The sequence below is a fragment of the Bos taurus genome, chromosome 29, assembly GCF_002263795.3.
Source record: "Bos taurus isolate L1 Dominette 01449 registration number 42190680 breed Hereford chromosome 29, ARS-UCD2.0, whole genome shotgun sequence".
Classification (NCBI taxonomy): domain Eukaryota; kingdom Metazoa; phylum Chordata; class Mammalia; order Artiodactyla; family Bovidae; genus Bos; species Bos taurus.
The window spans coordinates 41,774,600-41,799,696 of record NC_037356.1 but is presented as its reverse complement, the minus strand read 5'-3'; the positions used below and the strand labels follow the sequence as shown (position 1 = coordinate 41,799,696).

The window sequence follows — 25,097 nt, the reverse complement described above, 5'->3', positions numbered from 1 at the left end:
GTTTTCAACTATTATCTCAAGTATTTTCTCATGGTCTTTCTTTTTGTCTTCTTCTTCTGGGACTCCTATGATTCGAATGTTGGGGCATTTAACATTGTCCCAGAGGTCTCTGAGATTGTCCTCATTTCTTTGAATTCCTTTTTTCTTTTCCCTCTCTGTTTCATTGATTTCTCCCATTGTATCATCTACTTCACTTATCCTATCTTCTGCCTCTGTTATTCTACTCTTGGCTCCCTCCAGCGTGTTTTTGATCTCATTTATTGCATTATTCGTTATATATTGACTCTTTTTTTATTTCTTCTATGTCCTTGTTAAACCTTTCTTGCATCTTCTCAATTCTTGTCTCCAGGCTATTTATCTGTAATTCTTTTTGTTTTCAAGATTTTGGATCATTTTCACTATCATTATTCGGAATTTTTTATTAGGTAGATTCCCTATCTCTTCCTCTTTTGTTTGGTTTGGTGGACATTTATCCTGTTCCTTTGCCTGCTGGGTATTTCTCTGCCTCTTCATCTTGTTTATATTGCTGTGTTTGGGGTCGCCTTTCCATATTCTGGCAGTTTGTGGAGTTCTCTTTATTGTGGAGTTTCCTCACTGTGGGTGGGGTTGGACGGGTGGCTTGTCAAGGTTTCCTGGTTAGAGAAGCTTGTGTTGGTGTTCTGGGGTGTGGGGCTGGATTTCTTCTCTCTGAAGTGCAATGAAGTGTCCAGTAATGAGTTATGAGATGTCAATGGGTTTGGAGTGACTTTGGGCAGCCTGTATATTGAAGCTCAGGGCTATGTTCCTGTGTTGCTGGAGAATTTGTGTGGTGTCTTGCTCTGGAACTTGTTGGCCCTGGGGTGGTACTTGATTTCAGTGTAGGTATGGAGGCATTTGATAAGCTCCTATCGATTAATGTTCCATGGAGTCAGGAGTTCTCTGGTGTTCTCAGGATTTGGACTTAAGCCTCCTGCCTCTGGTTTTCAGTCTTATTCTTACTGTAGCCTCAAGACTTCTCCATTTATACAGCACCAATGATAAAACATCTAGGTTAAAGATGAAAAGTTTCTCCACAGTGAGTGACACCCAAAGAGGTTCACAGAGTTACATGGAGAAGAGAAGAGGGAGGAGGGAGACAGAGGTGACTAGGAGTAGAAGAGGGAGAATCAAAAGAGAAAAGAGCAAGCTAGCCAGTAACCACTTCCTTATGTGCTCTCCACAGTCTGGATCCCTCAGAGATGTTCACAGAGTTACACAGAGAAGAGAAGAGAGAGGATGGAGATAGCGGTGACCAGGAGGAGTAGAGGGGGAATCAAAAGAGGGCAGAGCAAGCTAGCCAGTAATCACTTCCCTAAAAAAGGAGTATGTCAAGGCTGTTTATTGTCACCCAGCTTATTTAACTTATATGCAGAGTACATCATGAGAAATGCTGACTGGAAGAATCCCAAGCTGGAATCAAGGTTGCCGGGAGAAATATCAATAACCTCAGATATGCAGATGACACCACCCTTATGACAGAAAGTGAAGAGGAACTCAAAAACCTCTTGATGAAAGTGATAGAGGAGAGTGGAAAAAGTTGGCTTAAATCTCAACGTTCAGAAAACTAAGATCTTGGTATCTGGTCCCATCACTTCATGGGAAATAGATGGGGAAACAGTGGAAACAGTGTCAGACTTTATTTTTTCGGGCTCCAAAATCACTGCAGATGGTGATTGCAGCCATGAAATTAAAAGATGCTTACTCCTTGGAAGGAAAGTTATGACCAACCTAGACAGCATATTCAAAAGCAGAGACATTACTTTGCCAACAAATGTCCATCTAGTCAAGGCTATGGTTTTTCCTGTGGTCATGTATGGATGAGGTAGTTGGACTGTGAAGAAAGCTGAGTGCCGAAGGATTGATGCTTTTGAACTGTGATGTTGGAGAAGACTCTTGAGAGTCCCTTGGACTGCAAGAAGATCTAACCAGTCCATCCTAAAGGAGATCAGTCCTGGGTGTTCTTTGGAAGGAATGATGCTAAAGCTGAAACTCCAGTACTTTGGCCACCTCATGCGAAGAGTTGACTCATTGGAAAAGACTCTGATTCTGGGAGGGATTGGGGGCAGGAGGAGAAGGGGACGACAGAGGATTAGATGGCTGGATGGCATCACTGACTCGATGGACATGAGTTTGAGTGAACTCTGGGAGTTGGTGATGGACAGGGAGGCCTGGCGTGCTGCGATTCATGGGGTTGCAAAGAGTCAGACACGGCTGAGCGACTGAACTGAACTGATGTGCTCTTCACAGTCTGGATCCCTCAGAAATGTTCACAGAGTTACACAGAGAAGAGAAGAGGGAAGAAGGAGACAGAGGTGGCCAGGGGGATAAAGGTGGGAATCAAAAGGAGAGAGACAGATCCAGCCAGTAACCAGTTCCCTAAGTGTTCTCCACAGTCCAGAACACACAGAGATTCACAGAGTTGGGTAGAGAAGAGAAGGGGGGAGGGAGGAGGTAGAGGCGACCTGGTGGAGAAAAAGGAGATCCAAATTGGGAGAGAGCAAGCAGGCCAGTGACCTCTCTCCTAAGTAAAAATGGTTACTGAAGATTCAGTTCTTAAAGGTACAAAATTGATAACAAATACCAAAAAGCAAAAATTGAAAATCTAGAGTAGAGGTTGGATTCTCAAAAATACAATATTTAAGGAAAAAAACAAAGTCACAAAAATTATTTTATATATATATATATATGAAGTTTGCTTTAAGAAATAGGGTCTTATTTTTGTCAAAGTAATAGGTTATAAAAAGGAAAATTAAAGGATTAGTAGAGGACGTAAAAATTAAAAAAAAATTAAAGAATGAAAATAGTAAAAATATATCTAGGACTTTCTCTGGTGTCATTGTGAACAGTGTGGGGTCAGTTCGCTTTCAGATAGTTCCTTCATCCAGCTTATACTTCTCAAGATCTATTGTCTCCTTCCTATGTAGTTGACGCTAACTGCAGGGTTTTAATCTATTGCACCTGTCACTTCCAGGGCGGTTTCCTCTGTTTCAGCTTCTGTTTCCTGGTCTCTGCAGTGTCTAATTTCTGCCCTGATCCAAGAGGGTGATGGTGGACAATTTTTTAGGCTTACTTGTTCAGTAGTGCTGTGGGGAGGGAGGGACGCTGCAAACAAATAACACCGGCATACGTGGAGAGTGCTCGCAGTGTCTTGGGCACACTGGGCCTGCCTCTGCTCACAGCGTGTGTGCTTTCCCTGTCTATGCTGCTCAGGCTCTATGTTGCTCTGCTGGGAACTGTCTGAGGCTGGCCCTGGGTTGTATGCACTTCCCAGGTCTAAGCTACTCAGCTTCAGGTATTCGGGTAGTTCTCAGAGGCACAGACTCAGCTGGGCCTGAGTTTGTGCCCTTCCCAGGTCCGAGCAGCTCAGGTGACCAGGTGTCTGGCAAGCACGGTCACTGCGACTTATCGCCTCCCCCGTCCCTGCTGCTTGGTTTTCTGGGTGTACAACTGGCGCACCTTCTCAGGTGGATGTTGACCGTCCAGAATCCCAAGAGGTCTTGGTTAGCAATGAAGCCTGCTAGCAGTTTGGTAGATAATGCCTCTCTGGGGCCGCGATTGCCCTCTTCTGGCTCTGGCTGCCCTTGCCTGCCTGTCTCCGGAGGGGGATGGGCCGGCCTGCTGCTGGCTAGCTCTGCTCAGTCCTTTATTCTGTGAGCGGGCTAGATGGTGTCTTAGGTTAGGGCTTTTTGCGTAGCTCTAGTCAGTCCTTTGTTCTGTGAGTGGGCCTGGTGGTGTCTTAGGTTAGGGCTTTTCACGTGGTAGCTATCCCACAGTCTGGTTTGCTATCCCAAGTTAGTTCCCTCAGATTGCCCTCAGAGCATTCAGGCCTGGTCCTTACTCTAAGCAATGCAGCCTGCGCTTCCCTGCCCAGCCCCCACTTGCTACTGGTGAATGCAGGTGTCTGTGCTGCTTCTCTGCTGGGGGAGTTACTGTTGGGCATGTAATCTGTGGGTTTTAATTATTTATTTATTCTTCCTCCGGGTTATGTTGCTCTCTGTGTTTCCAAGGCTTGACAGAGACTTTGCAGTGAGAGTGTTTCCTGGTGTTTGGAAATTTCTCTCTTTTTTAAGACTCCCTTCCTGGGATGGAGCTCCTTCCCTACCTCTTTTGTCTCTTTTTATCTTTTATATTTTTTCCTACCTCCTTTCGAAGAAAATGGGCTGCTTTTCTGGGTGCGTAATGTCCTCTGCCGGCATTCAGAAGTTGTTTTGTGGAATTTTCTCATCATTCAAATGTTCTTTTGATGAATTTGTGGGGGAGAAAGTGGTCTCCCTGTCCTATTCCTCCACCCTCTTAGGACCACCCCAGCAAATATTTTAAAATGAAAAAAAAAATGCAAACACAAAATATCAACATTTGTGTGGTATAGGTAAAGTGCTGAGAAAAAATGTATTATCTTACATGCTTATAGTAGAAAAGAAGAAAAGTTTAAAATCAGTACTCTGAGCTTTCAACGGAAGAAATTAGGAAAAAAGAGCAAAATAAACCAAAGCAAGTAAAAAGAAGAAAATAAAAAATATAAGGGCAGAAATTTATAAAGTTGGAAACAGAAAACAGTAGAGAAAATCAATAGGGTCAAAGCTGTTTTTCTGAAAATACCAATTAAATTGGTAAAACTCTAGTGAGACTGACAAAGAAAAAAAGGGAAAAAGATTCAAATTACCAATATCAGAAATGAAAGAAGGGTTTTCACTAAAGACCCCACAGACATTGAAAAGATAAGAAAACCATATTATGTACTCTATGCATGTATTACATTTGATGACTAAGATTAAATGTAGATTGGTACAGCCACTATGGAGAACAGTATGAAGATTCCTTAACAAATTAGGAATAAAATTACCATATGACACAACAACCCCACTACTGGGCATATGCTCTGAGAAAACCACAATTCAAAAAGACACATGTACCCCAGTGTTCATTGCAGCACTATTTATAATGGCCAGGACATGGAAGCAACCTAGATATTCATTGATAGATGAATGGATAAAGAAGATATGGTACATATGTACAATGGAATATTACTCAGCCATAAAAAGGAATGAATTTGAGTCAGTTGTAGTGAGGTGGATGAACCTAGAACCTGTTATACAGAGTAAAGTAGTCAGAAAGAGCAAAACAAATATTGCATAGTCATGTATATATATGGAATCTAGATTAAATGGACCAATTTCTTGAAAAACACAAACTAATGAAACCAACCTAAGGTAAAATAGATACACAGTCTATTTCCATGTCCTATTAAAGGAATTGAATTTTTAATTATAAAATCTTGCAAATGGAAATATCCAGGTCTAGACAGCTTCCCCAGCAAATTTCATGAACAGTTTAAAGAAACAGTCCCAGTTTTTACAAAATTCAATAAAATAGAGAAGGGGACAGCACTTCTGAGAGAACACACAGATGGAAAATTAGCACATGAAAAGATGCTCAACATCTTTAGCTGCTAGGGAAATACAAATTAATGCCACAATGAGATACCTCTATACATCAAGAATGGCTAACATAAAAAAATCCCGACAATAACAAGTATTGATGAGCATGCAGAACAACTGGAAATTTAATACATTGCTGGTGGAAATGTGAAATTGCCAAAGCTACTCTGAAATAACTCCGGAAAATAGTTTGATAGTTTCTTATAAAATTAAACATGCATTTACCACATAATCCATCAAGCCCACTGGTAAGTATTAAACCAAGAGAAATGAAAAGTTACATTCATACAAAGACTTGTATACAAATGTTTTTAGCAGCTCTATTCATAATTGTCAAAAACTGAAAACCACTCACATGTTCTTCACTGGGTCAACAGATATATTACGGTACAATAGAATCATACTGAGTGTTAATAATAAATAGAAATGGCTAAGTGTTACCACACAGCAACTTAGATCAGTACCCAAAGGTACTGCTGATTGAAACAAACCAGTTTCAAAGGTTCACATCCTACCTGATTCCATTTATAGGACATGCTCAAAATGCAAAATACAGTAATGGAGAGCAGATCAGTGAGTTGCTGGGGGTTAAGGGAGGGGGTGGAGAAGGTATGATTACACAGAAGCAACACCAAGGAATTTTTTGGAATGATGGAGTTATATATCCTGATTGTATTGGTGGTCATCACGCAAATCTAGAATTTTACCCATCCTGAAAAGTCAATGTTATATGTTAATTAAAAAATAAAATAAAAAGTATGGATAACCACTGCTGCTGCTGCTGCTAAATCGCTTCAGTCGTGTCTGATGCTGTGCGACCCCATAGACGGCAGCCCACCAGGCTCCCCTGTCCCTGGGATTCTCCACGCAAGAACACTGGAGTGGGTTGCCATTTCCTTCTCCAATGCATGAAGTGAAAAGTGAAAAGTGAAAGTGAAGTCGCTCAGTCGTGTCTGACTCTTAGTGACCTCATGGACTGCAGCCTACCAGGCTCCTTCGTCCATGGGATTTTCCGGGCAAGAGTACTGGAGTGGGGTGCCATTGCCATAAAATGGAATTCATAACTTCCAAATTAGCTTAAGAAAAAAAACGGGAGGGTGATAAAGGAGATTTCATCAATCCAATAGTAAGTATGAAAGCTGAAAATATAAGGACAAAATAGCAACAGTAAGTAGAAAACACAAAATAAGATCATACAAATAATACCAAATATCCCAGGAATCACAGTTGTGGACCTGTGACCAGGCACATGGTCATCTCACAGAGAACATTTCCAGCCTCCCTTGTAGACAGTGTGGTCATGTGACTGAGTATTTGCTGATGAGATGTGAGTGCAAATAGCGTGTGCCAATCCCAGGCCTGGGCTTACGACATCAGGTGGGCCTTGTCCGTATTCTCTATTTGCCTTCTCAGTGGTTGAAACCTAGATACAGTGGTGACCATGCTTCAGCCATGCAGGTGATGCTGACTCTCTGGGGTTGGTGGGATGAGCCAGAAGGTCCACAGGGAGCAGAGTTACCCACTGACCTGAACCATTTTCTGTTTGTGTGAGAAGGAAATAAACATCTCAATTTTCAAAGCTGCTGTATTTTGGGGTACCTTCATTAGTACCTTTGCTAGGCTTTATTTGGAGTGTCTACCTCCTTTTAGAGGCCCTTGAAAGATGGCAGAGCCAAATGCCAGGCTCTCAGAAGAGGGAGCTGCAGAGTTTCTGGAGCCTTCACATTCTTGTGCCCACCTTCTGCTGTGGGGCCCAAAGCATCTGCAGACTCAGGCTCCTGGTTCCGGAGGTGAGCCAGGCCTGACATCGTGGGGACATTTTTAACAAGGGGAGGAGAGTGGGATCAGCTGGTGGGGCCCTTGGTATAGGCAGGTCCTCTTCTCTGGCTGGGCCCTCTGGCTCCCTCCTCAGTAGTGGACACAGTAGAGCTGGACGCTACCACTGATTCGCAGCTCCCGTAGCTGCTCCAGGACTTGCTGGCCCAGGCTGGTGGCCCCCACGCCCTGCCCGTTGAGCGCCAGCTTCAGGCCTCCCTCTTGGCACAGGAGCAGCACCTGGTACAGAAGGGCATGGGGTGCTGCAGGCTTCCCTTGCCTGCAGCAAGACCCTCCCTTGCCTGCCTGATGCCCCACCCAGTGGCTTCTCCTTCCATCAAAGGACACAAGGAATAAACCCATGGTGCACACAGTGGTGAAAAAGACGGGATGATGGAGGGGCCCAGGTTGTCGTCAGCCCTTCCACAAGGATCTGCCCAGGACTTGGCCTCCATTTCACCATCTGTAACAGGGGTTGCTTCCCCTGGAGAAGTGGTCTCAACCTCAGCTGCACATTGGAGTCATTCAGACCAGATCAGATCAGATCAGATCAGTTGCTCAGTCGTGTCCGACTCTTTGCGACCCCATGAATCGCAGCAGGGCTTTTTAATAATGCTGAGGCCAGGGCCCACTTTGATTAATTAAATTGGTGTTTCAGGGTGTGAGATCAGCCCCACTGATCTCCTCTCTTCTAGTGGCACTGGCTCCACAAACCGCGCCCCCACTCCTGGACGTACCCCCACTCCCCTGGATGGGAGTGTAGCTCTGTGCTCCATGCCAGAGGGACCAGGGATCTGGATTCTGACCCACCTCAAAGAATCGCTGGGGGTAGAAGAGGAAGGGGGCCAAGATCAGCTTCTTCCGGCCCCAGCGGGAGACCCAGGCCAGAGTTCTGTCTGCAAAGGACGCCCTGAGCGTCACTGGAACGTGGGCGGCCTCGTCTCGCAGACTGAGCGTGAAACTGTAGGAATGGGTGGGAGAAGGTGCTTGTGGGCTTGCTAAATAAACACCAGGTCCTGTGCTAAGTGGAGAAGGCAATGGCACCCCACTCCAGTACTCTTGCCTGGACAACCCCATGGACGGATGAGCCTGGTAGGCTGCAGTCCACGGGGTCACTATGAGTCGGAAACGACTGAGCGACTTCACTTTCACTTTTCACTTTCATGCATTGGAGAAGGAAATGGCAACCCATTCCAGTGTTCTTGCCTGGAGAATCCCAGGGATGGGGGAGCCTAGTGGGCTGCCGTCTATGGGGTTGCACAGAGTCGGACACGACTGAAGCGACTTAGCAGCAGCAGCAGCAGTTGTTCTAAGCCTTGAGGTGGCCCAGGGCTGACCTAACCTATAGAAATGTTCTGGCTGATCCCCAGTATTGTTCAACTTTAAAGTATTACCATTTTCAAAAACTGAGAAAGTTTTCGAAAATTTTGGCTTCTTTTTTAAAAAGAAATTCAGAAGATCTGGCATCAGAAGATCTATAGAAATATTCTTTCCACTTCACCACATTCCCAACCTGGTGCCTCACTGTTTATGTGACCTGCCTGGCCTCTGAGGACACGTGAATCATGGCCCTTGAGAGAGAGCAGTAAAATGATCTGTGTGTCAACTGCTAATAACCATGTGACTCTGAGCTAAGATCTGGCTTCCTGTCTCCAAGTTTGGGAAGGAGTGGGGGTTCTTTCGTCCACTGGAAACTTTTTCATCTTCCCTGTTCAGGTGGGGTTATCTTTCTCCTTTTTTTCCACTGGGGGAACTCAGGGCTCAGAGGGTTGGAGTGGCTTGCCCAAGACCACAGTTTATAAAAGGCAAAACCAGGAATCCAACCCAGTAGTGCCTGGTTTTTGAGGCCCATGCAGCCGAGGCCTGTGCTGCAAGCCTGCCTAGAATTCACAGACCTGGTCAAGCGCATGCAGGGCAAGGGTTTAGTCAGGTCAGTGACTTAAAAAAGAACAAAACAGAAGGGGATAGGCCAGGGAAAATACATGGCATTTTCCTTAGTCCCCTGCTTCTCCACCACATTTGTGGACTGCTTGCTATATGCCTGGCATAATCCCTAAAGCTGGCACTATTTTTACCCCCTTTTACAGACAAGGAAACTAAGGCACAGAAAGGAAAGGTCACTGCTGTGAAGCTGCTCAGATTTGAAGTGTCCTCAACAGAAGTCAAGGGCTTCCCAGGTGGCGCTAGTGGTAAAGAACCCACCTGCCAATGCAGGAGACATAAGAGATATGGGTTTGATCCCTGGGTCGGGAAGATCCCCTGGAGAAAGAAATGATGACCCACTCCAGTATTATTGCCTGGAGAATTCCATGGACAGAGAAGCCTGGCGGGCTACAGTCCGTAAGGTCGCACAGAATCGGACACAACTGAAGCGACTTAGCACGCACCCATGCAACAGAAGTCAAACCCAGGAAATCGGGTCCAGGAACGTCATGAGATCCAGTGCAGTTCCAGAAAGAAGGAAAGAAGGAGAGAAGGAAGGATGATGAGGAAGAAGGAAAGAAAAGAAGGATAAAGAAAGAAAGAAAAGAAAGATACTTGTCTTAACTGGAGCCTGCAGGTTTGAGGAATAAAGTAGTAGCGCCCCCTATGGGAGAACTCAGGCAGTATCCTCTTGACTAGAGTTCCTCCAAGTCCCCACCTCCCTGCGCGGGGCCTCCTTTTTGGGGTCTCCTGGCGGAGTTTCCTAAACCAGGGCACTGTGGGAGATCAGTTCCTCTCATCTGTTTGCGATTTTCAAGTTGTACACTTTTATTCTCTAGTTTTTTGTTTTTTTTTTTTTTTGGCTGAGAGGCATGAGGGAATCTTAGTTTCCTGACCAGAGAGCAAACCTATGGCCCCTCACTGGAAGTGCAGAGTCCTAACCACTGGGCTGCCATGGAAGTCCCAGCCTGTGTCTTTAAAGGACCTTTCCTGAAGCTGCAGCTGGGACCTGCGGTGAGAGGCTGGCTGGCCTGACCACATGTCCAGGCAGGGAAGACACTCCTGGAATTGGAGCTGCTGGTGCCACAAAGCCACCTGAGCCCTGGAACCAACCCCAGGTCAGACTTTAACAGGCTCTGTGACCTTGGGCAACTTACTTCTGCTCTCTGCTCCTCTGTCTCCTCACCTGGAAGGTGGGGGCTAAACAGTAGTGCTGGAGATTGAAGAGGTGATGCTTCTAAAGCTTGTGCCTGGCACAGAGATGCGTCCTGTCCCCCACCCCTACCCCCAACTCTGCATACTTACTCCTTTGGCTCCGGTAAGACCAGTCCTCGCACTATGATGACCTGTCCAGGCCAGAGACCCCGGGGAAGGGCATGAAAGCAGGGCACCTCCTGAAGGAACACAGGAGATGACTGAGAGGTGGGGGTGAGGCGGATCTCACAGAGGGGGTTGGGGAGGGCTACTGCCCGGAGGAGCTGCTTCCTGGACTGTCCTTAGGGGCCAGGGAGCCCTGAGGCAGGTAAATCTCTGCCTCTGCTCTGCAGCCAGGAGGAAACAGCTCTGCTTAGTTATTATACACCTACTGCAGGCCGGCCTCCTGTACTCTGCTCTCCCTGGCCTCCCCTTCTTTTCGCCTGCCCCCCGTGCTGTGAGCCCCTAATGCTGTGCTCCAAATGGTAATGGCTCATTCCTTGGTCTGCCTCCCCACCAGCCTGTATGCAGCTGGAGAGGTGGAACTGATATGTACCTCCACCCTACAGCCTGGTGCTTGGCCTAGCAGGGATGACTATCAGAAAATTGTGTGCAGAATAAATGGAGAATAGGTAAAATGAAGCTGGAGCTTCAGCCTGAAGTTGCCCGTTCACCCACAACTTGCAATTCAAGGGCAAATCCTGGTGCTGGGGGCCATTTCCCACCAGGTGGGGCGCCCTCCCAGCCCTGATAGAGCAGGTGAGGGACTGTCCCTCCACCAGACGCAGGAGCAGAGGTCACTCACCAGCCCCGGGCTCCTCAGCAGGAAGGGCTGTCAAGGAAAGAAAGAGGGGACATGGAGGCCACGTGGTGCTCGCTCAACGAAAGGGATCCTTAAAAGTTGGGGATACTGGGGGTTTACTTCTCTCAGAGATAATATGGGAAAATGATTGGCCCTCCAGTGGGGCCCTCTTGAATTCAGGTGGACACCGGCTCCGGAATAATCAGGAAGAACTGGATGCAGGGTCTGTCATTCACTCACTGTGTGACTCTGGGCAAGTCCCTGGGTCTCATCTCTCTTCTGCCCTGCAAGCCAACCTGCTACCTTGCAGGGTTGCTGAAGCTCCATCTGAGATGGATCTGGTAGAAAGGCTGGGCCCTGCCCACTCCAGGAAATCAGCCCACCCCATCTGTCCTCCCTAGCTGGCCCTGGCACCAGGGAGAGGCAAATCCAGGCTCCCATGGACTGAGGCAGGGCCAGCTGTAACCATGGTGACTGCACAGTGAGGGAGGGGGCAGCTGGGCCTTGTGCAATGTGAGCATCAGTCCAGCGAGTGGCAGGTCCCACTGGGGTCAGAGGGAGGGGTACCGGCTCAGCTGGGACGGCTGGGACAGCGAAGGCTAACCCAGCTCCCAAGACTCACGTGTCCAACCGGATACTCGCTGCCACCCTCCACAAATGGCTGTTGGGAGAGAGAAAAAGCAACAGGCAGGATTCAGGACCACTGCAAGTCTAGAGTTTTGATTTGCCTCCTGCCTGCCCTGCTGTGCCTGGGAAGGAGGGCAGAGGCCAGCTGTGGCCTTGGTAGCTCCTCCTCTCCCCAGAGGCCTTGTCAGGGCTTCTCAAACCTGGCATTTGATCATGCTGATTCCTGGGCCCTACCTCTGACTTACTAAATCAGAATCTCTGGTGGTGGGTCCCAGAAATCTGCACTTTTAAATTAGCTCCTCAGCTGGGAATGATACAGCCAGTGCTATGTTTGGGTCCCACAGCTCCAAGACTCCAAGTCATTTGCTTTCTGGCCACTGCTCCACATTGACCAGACTCCACACCCAGGATAGCTCAGCTGGCAGCTCAGTTGGTAAAGAATCTGCCTGCAATGCAAGGGACCCTGGTTTGATTCCTGGGTCAGGAAGATCCCCTGGAGAATGGATAGGCTCTCCATTCCAGTATTCATGGGTTTCCCTGGTGGCTCAGATGGTAAAGAACCTGCCTGCAATGTGCAAGATCTGGGTTTGATTCCTGGGTTGGGAAGATCCCTTAATAAAGGAACAGTTTCCCACTCCAGTTTTCTTGCCTGGAGAATTCCATGGGCCGAACAGCCTGGCAGACTACAGTCCATGGGGTCACAAACAGTCAGACACAACTGAGCGACTTTCACTTTCACGTCCAGGATAGACTTCTGCCCCAGGCTCTTGGGCTCCTCTTCTGTGGTCAGCTCCTCCCTCACCCCTGCCATGTCCAACACCTGGATGGATGCCCTCCACCTTGGCTATAACTGGTGTCAGGACTTGTCTGGGATGGAAGGGGGTCCCAGGCTTGTCCAGGCATCAGGGGAAGTCAGAGACTGCTGCCACCCAGGCCTTGGCCCCAGAGGAACTTACGTTGATGTTCAGGAATCCAACGGCTGTCACCGAGATGTCGCCAAATATGCCCAGGGTGTCTACCCGAGACAGTGGGAGCCGGTAGCGGTAGTGGAGGAAGTGCTGTCCATTTACACTCACCTGGAGAGACAGACGAGGCTGAGACCACACTGACGTGACAGACATCCATTGAGTCTCTTACTGGAATTTTCCTCTTTTAACTTCACACCAACTCTAGGAGGCAAGTATGTTTTAAAGACAGGCTTGGGGCTGGTGCACTGGGACGACCCAGAGGGATGGTACAGGGAGGAAGGAGGGAGGAGGGTTCAGGATGGGGAACATGTGTATACCTGTGGCGGATTCATGTTGATATATGGCAAAACCAATACAATATTGTAAAGTTAAAAAATAAAATAAAAAAATAATAAAGACAGGTGCCCAAGGCTTGGGGGAACTTAAGTAGCCTCCCCAAGGTTGTGGAACTGGCAGGCAGAGCACCTTCAATGCCCCGCCTGGCCCTTGACACACCACATTGCCCCACTTTAGTCTTTCAGCTGACCTTCCAGCAGCCGCAGCAGCCCTCCGCCTACCCCATCCACAGGTGAGGGGCCTCAGGGGCTCTGGGACCCCTGTCCCTCCCTGCAGTGCTGGCTGGCACCAGCTCCCTCTGCCCTGGAGAAGTCTGAAGATCCTTCTGGCAGGAGTTCGCATCAGCAGTGAAAGCCTTGAGGCCAGGTTTCTCTCTCCCTTCCGTCCCCACTCTTCTGTGTGATGGGGAGAATGACAGTTCCTTCCTCATGGGTTGTTGTGAGGAGTCAGTGAGCTGAGAACAGCACCCGCCCGGCATCTGCAGTGCTCTCTAGACGCCCCCTGTGACAGCAGCAGCACCATGGCGTCTGCTGAATACCACCATGTGTACCGGGCCAGGTGAGCCCAGGGCAGCTTGGAACCAGGCATGGCAGCTCATTGGTTCTCTGAGTACTGGACTCTGTGCTCCATCCCTCCAAATACCCCTTAACACAGTGACAAGGAGAGCGGCTGAAGGAAAGGGAAGCAGAAGGACACAAGTTCTAGACCCCATGATGTCCCCTCCCGTGCGTGCTAAGTCGCTTCATTCGTGTCCGACTCTTTGCGACCCTATGGACTGTAGCCCTCCAGGGTCCCCTGTCTATGGCATTCTCCAGGCAAGAATACTGGAGTGGGTCGCCATGTCCTCCAGGGGATCTTCCTGACCCAGGGATCGTCTCTTGCATCTCCTGCATTGGCAGACAGGTTCTTTACCATGAACACCACCTGGGAAGCCCTGGTGTCCCCTCCCGCTCACCTTCATCTCCTCATTTCCAAAGAGAAAGAGGATGAGGAAGCTGGCCCCTCTCTGCAGGGCCACGTGGGGCCACCGGGCCTCAACTTGCCAGCGCCCACGGTACAGGGAGTTGCAGATGACGTGGGGTTTGGTGGTGTGGAAGCGAGGGTTGAAGTGGATGGCGATATCTGGCCGGGGGTGCAGGCTGCAGCCGCACTGGAAGTCCACCTGGAACCTGGGGGGAGGTGAGGCTCTCAAAGGGCACCTCTGGTCAGAGACTCCCAGAGACCCTGAAGGCAGAGAAGAAGCCCCATGGAGCACTCCCCTTACCTGTGTGCATTTAGAGGGACCGCTCCCTGGAGCATGACCATCTTGCCTGCTCGCAGGCCACCAAAAATTGTTGTGACAAAAGGAATCACCTGAACAAAGAAGAAACTCATCCATACCAGGTTGGAGAAAGGGCCTAGGGACCCCTGTGTTGGGGGTGGGATGAGGAAGGAAGAGGAACAAGATAACTGTCCCACCCCAAACAGAAAATGTCTTGATGGGGAAAAATAAGTTTTCTCTGAAATGTTCTCTTTCGCCTACTCTCCTTTCTTCACAACACCCAGGCCACACAGCACAGGGGAAGCCAGATCCAGCCCCATTGCCCCCTTGGAGCACCAGCCCAGCCCCTCTCTCAGCTCCTAGGGCACAGTAGTGACCCCACTGAGGTTTACAGTCCCCTGGCTGCCACCCTGGCCTCCAATGGGTGTCCTTCAGGGCTCCATTTCAGTGAGTGTCCAGGCTCCCCGAGGACTGTTTATAGGCCAGAGCCTGGGAACCGGGAGGCAGAGGGATGGACAAGTTGGGATCTGAGCACAGATCCTGGCTTGGATGCCTGATAATGACTCAGTCTGCCTGCTCAGCTCACCTTTCCCCCTGGTATTCCTAAAAGACGACGCATACTCTTACCGCTTCTGGCCCTTTCTGGGACTGTTTCCTCAGCCCCACCTCCACCTTGTGAAATCTGACTTGACTTCCCAGGCTCTGATTGCTTCTCCAAGCGTCATCCATTTTGGTGCCTGAATTATCCCTTCCCTCACTGTGCTCTCTGCTGCCGTGGCTAGTTTGGCCCTTGGCCGACTGGCTTAGATGGAGCCCTCTGGCTGGAAGGCACAAGCCCCTCAAAGCCAAAGTCCTGTCTTTAGCTTCTACAGGCTCAGGGCCTGGCCTGGCACAGAGTGGGCTCTAAAGAGGTGTCTGCAGAATAAACGTGAACTTGCCCAGGTACACACTGGGCAGTGTCACAAGATGGGCCCTTACCCAGTGTTCTCCAACTCCCGGCAGCTTTCAGAAGCCCAAACTGCCAAGAAGAGCTGAGACCCGACAGCTCTGCACTCCAGGTGGGAGCTTGCAGCTTGCAAAGCAAGGGGCCCCTCTCACCTGGGGAGGATCAGGAGGCCCCAGCTATCAGAGCACCCACAGCTTAGCTGGGCTCAGCATGTCAGTCCCTCCCACTTCCCAAGCTCTGGGCCTGGCCTGTAATTAACTGAGCTGAAGCTGTTCTCCTGAGAGGAGAGGACCAAGTAAAGAGAAAGTGATAATTAGTGCTCATTAGTGGGAGGGTGGGTCTCCTGGGAGTTTGATCTTCTGTAATGCACTGTCAGGCTTCAGGAAATCTGCAGGGCACTGGGCCAAAGGAGGAGTCCAGGAAACCCCAACCCTGTGTCTGACTGGGAGGTTCTGACCCGACTCCCAGGCTGGAGATGAGACTGTTCTTCCTCAGTGATCAGGGTCCCCCAGCGATACTACGCACTCCCCGCCCAGGCCCTCTTAGCCACCCACTGTGGAATAGGAGACAGCACTGTCTTCAGGCTCTACTGTTTTTAAAATGCAATCACCCCATGAGCTCATTGACGAGTGGGAAAGAGCTGTCAGTCACTCTAAGCTCAGGAGGGCCTTCCAAGAGCCATGGGCAGGGGCTGGGGAAGCAGGGTCCATGACTCAAGGCCTCTTCAGCCCCCTGCCAACCTGGGAGACCGGGCCCAGCTGGAAGGGGGAGCCCTGAGACCCAGGAGGTTCCAGACCTGAGCGGCTGCTCACTGGCTGGAAGACTGGCGGCTGCAGGATGAAAGTGTCAGGAAGCGGGTCCAGTTTCTCTCCAGGTGCCATGGGGGTGGCGTGGGGTGCCTGGGGCAGCTCTCCCAGCTGTCAGTCTCACCTGCACCAGGCAGGGTCCGCTGTCTACCCCCAGTGCCCCACACCAGCTCCAGCCCCACCGGCTGGACTGGGTGTCAGCAGAAGTCCAGGTCGAGGGGTGCGAAGCTTGCAGTAACTAATCCTCAGGGTCTGAAGCACGCAGCCTGTTGCAGAGGGAAGCCATAAGCTGGCTCCTTTGAGGCCAGCAGGGGGTTGTGGTTTCCGGGGCGGCAGCCGGAGCCCTCCGGGGGTCAGAGGCAGAGTTGGTGGTACATGTGGGCAGGTCCCAGGAGAAGCCCCGCCCCCAACTTCCTGGACACCAATGGGGGGCTTCCCTTTCCCTCCCCCAACAAAAGGTTTCCACCTCTCCCTCCTTTTCTGCCGCTTTCCCCACTCTTCTCCTTTTGGCAAGTTTTATAGTCCTTTGAGGCTCCATTTCACAATGGCTGGAAATGCCAGGGCCCAGCTGGGTCACAAGTATGTGGGATGGGGAGAGGTAAGAACAGGCAGGGTGAGAGGAGACCCTCTTTGGCTCGGAAAAGGCAGGTGAGCAGAGGGGAGCACACAACTACACCAAAGGAGACCTGGGTTCTTGCTCAGCCTGTGCTATAACGTGCTGTTTCCCAGGACAAGTCACTTACCCTCGCTGGGGCTCCTTTTGATCATTTACATATAGAAAAGGTGATCACAGTAGCGTGTCTCCTGTCTTGAAGGGAGGTCTGTATCTGGGAGTGGGTCTAGATTTCTGTGTTTTTTTTTTTAAGCTACCCTATTCTCCTTTGGTGGAGAAGGAAATAGCAACCCACTCCAGTATTTTTGCCTGGAGAATCCCATGGACAGAGGAGCCTGGTGGGCTATAGTCCACCGGGTCACGAAGTCAAACACGACTTAGCAACTGAACAACAACAGCAAATGATCCTTGGGACTGAAACCATTCCAGTTCTGGTTCAAATTCCAATAAGCCTTTTCCTTTAAAAAGCAGCACAACCTCTCAACTTTATCCTGAGTTGGGAAGCCCCAGGATCTGACCACCATGTCCACTTGGCAGCAGAGAATTCCTGGCAGGACAAAGCTGGGCAAAGGCTCAAGGGCCCGGGGTGGGGAGGGGAAAGGAAGCAGCTGCTCTGATGGGTGAGTCCTTGGGGGGGTCCCGGGGAAAGAGGCTGCATCAGTACCTCCTGGGAACTTATTGGGCTTCCCTGGTGGCTCAGATGGCAAAGAATCTGCTTGCAAGGCAGGAGACTCAGGTTCAATCCCTGGGTTTGGAAGATCTAGACATATAAATTTTTGAGCCCCACCCCAGAGATATTGGGGTGAAAGAGCCCAGGAATCAACATTTTAATGTTTGAGAAACACTGACTTAGATCCTAATCCACAGGGCTCCAGGTACAGAACCAGGCTGTTTGCTCAGACCCTGCTGGGTAGGGGGAGCTGGGCGGCTGAAGGTTCTGTGTGGGGAAATTGGATCTGAGGTGTGTTCAGGAAGAATAACCTATATACACAGCAGGGGGGGAAAAAACAAAGGTAGAGAAACCAGCTGGGCAGGGATGGGGAGCCCTGCACCCGAGGGCGGCGCCCACACCCTGTCCAGCCTCCTCCCTGAATTGAGGAGCTAGGGGCAGCATACGAAAACACTGTGGGCTGGGTGGCTGCAACAACAGGTGTTTATTTTCTCACGGTTCTGGAGGCTAGAGGCCCAGATCAAGCTGTCCGCAGGGTTGTTTTTCTCCTTGGTTTGCACCCTCATCTTTTCTTGTAGGGAGACCAGTCATATTGGATTAGGGTCCACCCACTTGATCTCATTTTACCTTCCTTTTCCTTCCAAAGGCCTTATCTCCAAACACAGCGCACCTCACATTCTACATACTGTGGTTTCGTTGTTTAGTAGCTAAGTTGTGCCTGGCTCTTGGTGACCCCATGGACTGTAGCTTGCTGGGCTCCTCTGTTCATGGGATTTCCATTGAGATGCCATTTCCTTCTCCAGGGGATCTTCCCAACCCAGGACTGAAGCTGCATCTCCTGCATTGGTAGACAGATTCTTTATCACTGAGCCACCAGGGAAGCCATACTTGGGGTCAGGACTCAACAGATGATTTGGGGGTGGCGGACACAATTCACCCAATAACAGGAGAGTGGTTCTGAAACCTCAGGTGTTTATAACTGTTTCTCTTTGTAACAGTCATAAGTGGAGGCTGCTGAGGGCCTGCAGGGGGGAGGCAGCTGAAGAAAGGGGGATGGTGCATGTCATTTCTCTTTTTCAATGACTCCAGCTTTTGACAGCTGGTGGCAGATGGGGACCTGGTTGGTTTAAAGTACACATCCAGATTTGCTGGATCTGATCTGAGAGACTCCAGAGTAAGAGAAGGTCTTAGTTAGTCTGTCCAGGGGTGGGATGGGGCAGTGGAGTAAATTTCTCTTCCTGAGCCAGAGTGAGGGGGCACTTGTGGGAGAGGTTCAGGAAAGGGCTGAGGGTGACCTGACGCTGGCAGGTGGGATTCCCCTGCCACAGACTGGCACTCTCCCACCCCACCCCCATACCCTCCACCCTGTACCTTTTCCTCAGAGCATTTATCATAGCTTGTCATTATGTATTGAAGAATTGTTTAATGTCTGTCTCTTATTCCCCCTACTCCTCACCTGTAAGTTCCAAGAGGGCAGATTTATTCTTACAACCTGAGTACCAAGCAAATGCCTGATACAGGGAAAATGCTTAAAATATAGACTGGGTGACTGTGAGAGGTGATGATTTATAACTCCTGTCCTGTCTCTGCCTTCTTCTCTGTCTCTCCCTTAGCAGGAGTGGAATCATGGCCCAACTGCAAAATAGCCCACATACTCTTCTAACTAGCTACAGATTGTAACTGAGGCATTTTTTAAAAAAATCAATATTTGTCAGTTACCAATTAATAGTTTGGGAAACATAATCCATGCTCAGGGATCTCAATGTGCCCCACTTTACCCCATTCTTTGATCTAGCAGCCTCTTTCACTGCTCCTGAATAGGTATACCTCTCTGGGCCTAGGGAGGGACTACTGCATAGATTAACCTACTTCAGTCTTGTCTCCATCCCTTTCTTCTATCTGATTCCCTTCTAGGTCACTGAAAATGCTCCTGGATCTGTTTTCTCTCAGAACCAGTTTTGCATCATCCTAAAACATAGTGGCAGGATAGAAGAATTGACAAGGCAAGAAGAATTGGCAGAACCTGACAGCTGGCTGGATAAGGGAGACAAGGAAAAACGACTCCCCAAAGGGACTCCAACATCTTGAATCAAATGATTGGGAAAATTCTGGAAAAACAGGGAAGACTGAGGTATAATCTGGAGGGGGTGGCAAGCTGGTTAATTCTAGCCAAGATCATTTTGGAGGAGGTGGGGGTATAAGAATCAGTTTAGGTGGAGCCTGAACACAGGGGATGTTCAATTAGTGTGTTTGAAGGAATGAAGGTGCTATTGTCTGAAAGCAGGTTCATATACTCTTGAGTAAACAGTTTCAATTTCTATGCTGCCCTGTAAGTGAGTTTTAGTGACTGCAGCAATTTTTTAAATAACTGGATGCTGCATTCATTAAAGGGATCAGCAATCAATCTTGCTCTCAGGGTGCCCCCAGTCTAACTGGAGAGAGAAGACATATACTTGGAGGGGAGAACCAAAGGACAAAGCCAGCTGTTTTTATTTCTCTTCCCCCCACCCCCAAAGAGATGGATAGAAATATCATAAAATTGGGAAAAGGACAAGCAACACTCATAGGCTCAGTAGGCTAACATGACATTTCTTGTTATTAATATTTTGATGTGTATCTTACTGAACCAACCAAACAAAGAATCCAAAAATCCCAAACCACAACTCAATCAGTGCACAGCTTTTGCTCTCCTATTCTATTTTCTAGGGAAGAGATGCAAAGCTTAATGGCCTGGAGGAGCAGAAGCACAGTCTGCTCCTGTGGGCACCTTCCCACCGCAGTGCCCTGAATGGGAGGGGAGGTGGAAATGCCTCCGGCTGGGGAATGTGGGGGTGGGGGAGCAGAGCCATGGGGGCCCACGAGGCACTCCCAGCTCTGAGCAGTTCTAGTGCTGGGGACCTCAGTAGAAATAGTGTAGAAATAGAACAGACAAAGTTTTTTTACTCCAGCACTCTCTGTCAAGGAGGAGCCCCTCAGAGAGGCACCGGGGTCTCCCCTTGGGCCCTTTCAGAGGCAGAAGCCTGTCCTTCTGCAGACCTCCAAACCCGCCTGGCTGCCTGGACAGCCCTGTGGCTCTTGCTTCTCCATATGATGCCCCAGGAACCTCTGAGGTCCTCATCTGGGCACCATGAGAACCAAGAGTTCAGTTCAGTTCAGTCACTTAGTCGTGTCTGACTCTCTGCGACCCCATGGACTGCAGCACGCCAGGCCTCCCTGTCCATCACCAACTCCCGGAGCTTGCTCAAACTCATGTCCATGGAGTCGATGATGCAATCCAACTATCTCATCCTCTGCCATCCCCTTCTCCTCCTGCCTTCAATCTTTCCCAGCATCAGGGTCTTTTCCAATGAGTCAGTTCTTCGCATCAGGTGGCCAAAGTATTGGAGTTTCAGCTTCAGCATCAGTCCTTCCAATGAATATTCAGGACTGATTTCCTATAGGATTGACTGGTTTGATCTGCTTGCAGTCCAAGGGACCCTCAAGAGTCTTTTCCAACACCACAGTTCAAAATCATCAATTCTTCGGTGCTCAGCCTTCTTAATGGTCCAACTCTCACATCCATATATGACTACTGGAAAAACCACAGCTTTGACTGAACAGACCTTTGTTGGCAAAGTAATGTCTCTGCTTTTTAATATGCTGTCTAGGTTGGTCATAGCTTTTGTTCCAAGGAGCAAGCGTCTGGAGCAAGCCAGGAGTTAATCACTCACAGATGTTTCCTATAGGAACTATATATAAATGTATAGGCTATATTTTAGGAAGAAGAAAGATGACTTCAGAGGGAAGGTTTGCAATGCGAGAAGGAATGATAAACAAATGGAGTGGCAAATGTATAGGCAAATCTAAGCATATATATATATATATATATATATATATATATATATATATAATGTAATAATGGTAACATTAATAATGTGAATTGGGGGTTTTAAAAAAGGGCAGAACTAAAATAGCATGGAAGGGTAAGATTGGAGTGAAAGTGTCCCAAGATTCTCACATTGCTTCAGAGGGGTGTTTAGGATATTACTTTAAACCTTTAAGCATAAATGTTAAAATTTTGAGGTCAATAAATAAAAGAATAGAGTGTAAACTTTCAAATGAATAGAGAAAAAAAATGTAATACACACCTAAGATCAGATCTGTATGAAGAACAGTATAAAACTTCATTGAAAGACATTAAAGAGGTACTAACAAAAAGAGAGATACAATATGTAATAGATTGGAAGACTCAAGTTTTTAAAGATCTCAAAATTGCCAAATTGATTTATGGATTCAATGTAATGTCAATCAAAGTGATGACACACTCTTTTGAGCAACCTGACAAGCTGATTCTGAAATATTTATGGAAGGGCAAAAGCTCAAGAATAGTCAAGAAACTCCTGAGGAAGAATAAGGGGAATCTGAAGATATCCATATGTTAAGATTTATCATAAAGGTGCAGTAATTAAGATCATATGATGAGATCGTTGAATCCCTTCCAGGGTCTAAGAGTGAGTGGGCTCTTGTTTAACACTCAGAAATGAATTGTCCAAGGAGACACACATACTGACAAAGCAAGAAGCTTTATTGGGAAGGGGCTCCCAGGCAGAGAGGTAGGGTAAGGGAACCCAGGAGAAGTGCTCTGCCATGTGGCTTACAGTTTCCAACTTTATGGTGATGGGATTCGTTTCCGGGTTTTCTCTGGCCAGTCACTCTGACTCAGGGTCCTTCCTGGTGGCACAGGCATTGCTTAGCCAAGATGGATGCCAGTGAGAGGGACTCTGGGAGGTGGCAGGACACATGGTGTCTTCTTTTGACCTTTCCCAGATTCCTCCCATTGGTGATGGGTTGTTAGTTCTGTGTTCCTTGCCAGGACCTCCTGTCATAAAATAACTCACACAAATGTTTACTATGCAGAAGGCAATGGCAACCCATTCCAGTACTCTTGCCTGGAGAATCCCAGGGACAGGGGAGCCTGGTGGGCTGCCGTCTATGGGGTCGCACAGAGTTGGACACGACTGAAGTGACTTAGCAGCAGCTGGCCAGGGTGGGAGGTTTCAGTCAGTGTGTTTCCCTTAACAGTAGTAGCACAAAGACAAACACATTTGCCTGTGGAGTAGAATAAGAGCCAACAATATTCCTGCTCATTCACGAAAACCTGACATGTGACAGAGGTGGCCTTGCTCATCATGAGGGTGGGGCTTGGGGGTGGGGTTGGAAGGGAAGGGAGAAACTACCAGTAAGTGATGCTGAGATAAATGATTATTCATATGAGGGAAACACACATTGGATCTCTGCCTCACATGCACACAAAAATCAATTCCAGATTGACAGAATGAAAAAGAACGTTTTAAAACTTTTACAAAAGAGATGTAGAAAAATATTTTCCTGAATTCAGGGCAAAGTAAGACTTCATGAAAAGACATAGGGAGCTGGCCTCAAAAGAAAGAATTGGTAAATTCTGCTTCCTTAAAGTCCATAATTTCTCTTCAAAAGATTTCATAAAGAGAGTGAAAAGACAAGCCAGGAACTGGAAGAAAATGTGTGCAAACAAATATGACTAGCTAAAGATGAATATCGAGAATATATAAACAATACCTACAAATTAGTAAGAGCACAACTCCAAAGGCAAATGGGCAGAAGACACGAACAGGCACATTTAAAAGAGAAAGTCTAAATGGCTAATAAATATATGTAAAGATCTTGATGTTCGATCCCTAGGTTGGGAAGATCCTCTGGAGGAGGGCATGGCAATCCACTCCAGTATTCTTTCCTAGAGAATGTCCATGGACAGAGGAGTCTGGCAGTCTACGGTCCATGGGGTCATAAGGAGTCAGACATGACTGGGTGACTACACACAGCATAGGATTATAGCCTGCTAGGCTCCTCTGTCCATGGGATTCCCCAGGCAAGAACACAGGAATGGGTTGCCATTCCCTTTTCCAGGAGATCTTCCCAACCCAGGGATCAAACCCAGGTCTCCTGCATTGCAGGCGGATGCTTTACTGTCTGAGCCACCAGGGAAGCCCTATTAGTGATCAGTTATGTGCAAATGAAAACTTCAGTGAAATACTATTTTATATCTGCTCACCTGGAAAAATTAAGATAGTACTTAAAGTGAAAGTGAAGTCGCTCAGTCGAGTCCGACTCTTTGCGACCCCATGGACTGTAGCCTACCAGGCTCCTCTGTCCATGGAATTTTCCAGGCAATAGTACTGGAGTGGATTGCCATTTCCTTCTCCAGGGGATCTTCCCAACCCAGGGATTGAACCCGGGTGTCCCGCATTGTAGACAGACGCTTTACCGTCTGAGCCACCAGGGAAGTTGTTGGCAAAGATGTAAATCAACAAGAATTCTTACCCACTGCTGGTGGAAGTGAAACTGGTACCACCAATTGGGAAGATGTTTTAGTGTTCTACTGTAAAGTTGAATATTTTCATATCTTGCTAGCTATTAAATCCTGTAGATTCTCTTGCATGCATACACCAGGACACAGTTTGGGTTGTTTTCAATATTTTTCTAAATCCAAATAGAAATTAAAAACCCCAAGTAGTTTCATCATCAGATCAATAAATTGTGGTCTAGTCACAAAATGGAATATTTTTCATCAAGGGAAGCAAATTACAGATTTGTATAGCAATGTGAATGCATTATAGAGACAACTTTAAAAGAAGCAGAGTGCAGATGATACAGCGTGATTAAATTGCACTATGATCTTCAAATAAGCAAAATGAAACAGCGTGTTAGGAAATCAAAGAAGAGATTTAAACAATGTTTTATAAAACAAAAGCATGATAGACAGGAGAGAGGTAACCTCTGGGGCGGGGGGCGGGGGGTGAAGAGAAGGCCGGGAGACAGGATAAGGGAAGATCATACAGGCAGGAGGAGCATCTGTGCTAGGTATTGCTGTGTTGCAGCGTTCTTACCAACGGTGGTGTATTGTGGCTGCTGCTTAGTCGCTCAGCAGTGTCTGACTCTCTGCAGCCCCGTGGACTGTAGCCCACCAGGCTCCTCTGTCCGTAGAATTTTCCAGGCAAGAATACTGGAGAAGGTTGCCATTTCCTACTCCAGGGGATCTTCCCAATCCAGGGACTGAACCCGTGTCTCTTGCATCTCCTGGATTGGCAGGCAGATTCTTTAACCACTGGTGCCAGCTGGGAAACCCTGGATGGTGCATTCATGGGTAGTAACTTTATCCTCATTTCAAAACTACATGTTTCCTATTATTATTTTTGTGTGTGTATACATATATGTACATATATATATAACACATATGTATATCATTTAATTAAAAGCATGTAAAAGATTATCTGTCCATCTACCTAGTCTGAATCTCCCAAGATTTTAACTCCTAAACAAGAAGATGCTTCTCCAAGACCTCCTGAAGTGAAAGTGAAGTCGCTCAGTCGTGTCCGACTCTTTGCGACCCCATGGACAGTAGCCTGCACCAGGCTCCTCCATCCATAGGATTTTCTAGGCAAGAGTACTAGAGTGGGTTGCCATTTCCTTCTCCAGGGAATCTTCCCTACCCAGGGATCAAACCCAGGTCTTCCGCATTGTAGACAGACGCTTTACCATCTGAGCCATCAGGGAAGTCCAACCAGGCCTGAACTCCTGTCTCCATTTGTTGCTCCTCTGTCTGCACCGTTGACCTTCAGCTTCTCCAACCACATCAGATTCCACCTCTGAGTCCTATGCAAA

At 48.1% G+C, this 25,097-nt stretch overlaps 1 protein-coding gene across 1 annotated transcript; it reads right to left on the bottom strand.

The window, feature by feature from the left end:
* Positions 1–5,257: 5,257 nt before the first annotated feature.
* Positions 5,258–16,597, bottom strand: LGALS12 (galectin 12). The gene is made up of 9 exons (XM_002699372.6): positions 16,141–16,597; positions 14,386–14,474; positions 14,077–14,290; positions 12,774–12,893; positions 11,813–11,851; positions 11,194–11,220; positions 10,500–10,588; positions 8,082–8,232; positions 5,258–7,511 (listed from the first exon to the last, which is right to left on the bottom strand). The coding sequence occupies exons 1-9, from the start codon at positions 16,207–16,209 to the stop codon at positions 7,365–7,367; spliced, it is 945 nt and encodes a 314-aa protein (XP_002699418.1). The 5' UTR covers positions 16,210–16,597; the 3' UTR covers positions 5,258–7,364.
* Between the last annotated feature and the right edge of the window lie 8,500 nt (positions 16,598–25,097).

Coding starts and splice junctions, on each gene's coding strand:
- LGALS12 (XM_002699372.6), bottom strand. CDS start 16,209: ATGGCACCTGGAGAGAAACTGGACCCGCTTCCTGACACTTTCATCCTG. Junction 14,291..14,385: donor GTCCCTCTAAATGCACACAG/GTAAGGGGAGTG, acceptor ACCTCCCCCCAG/GTTCCAGGTGGACTTCCAGT. Junction 12,894..14,076: donor TTGGAAATGAGGAGATGAAG/GTGAGCGGGAGG, acceptor CTGTCTCTCCAG/GTGAGTGTAAATGGACAGCA.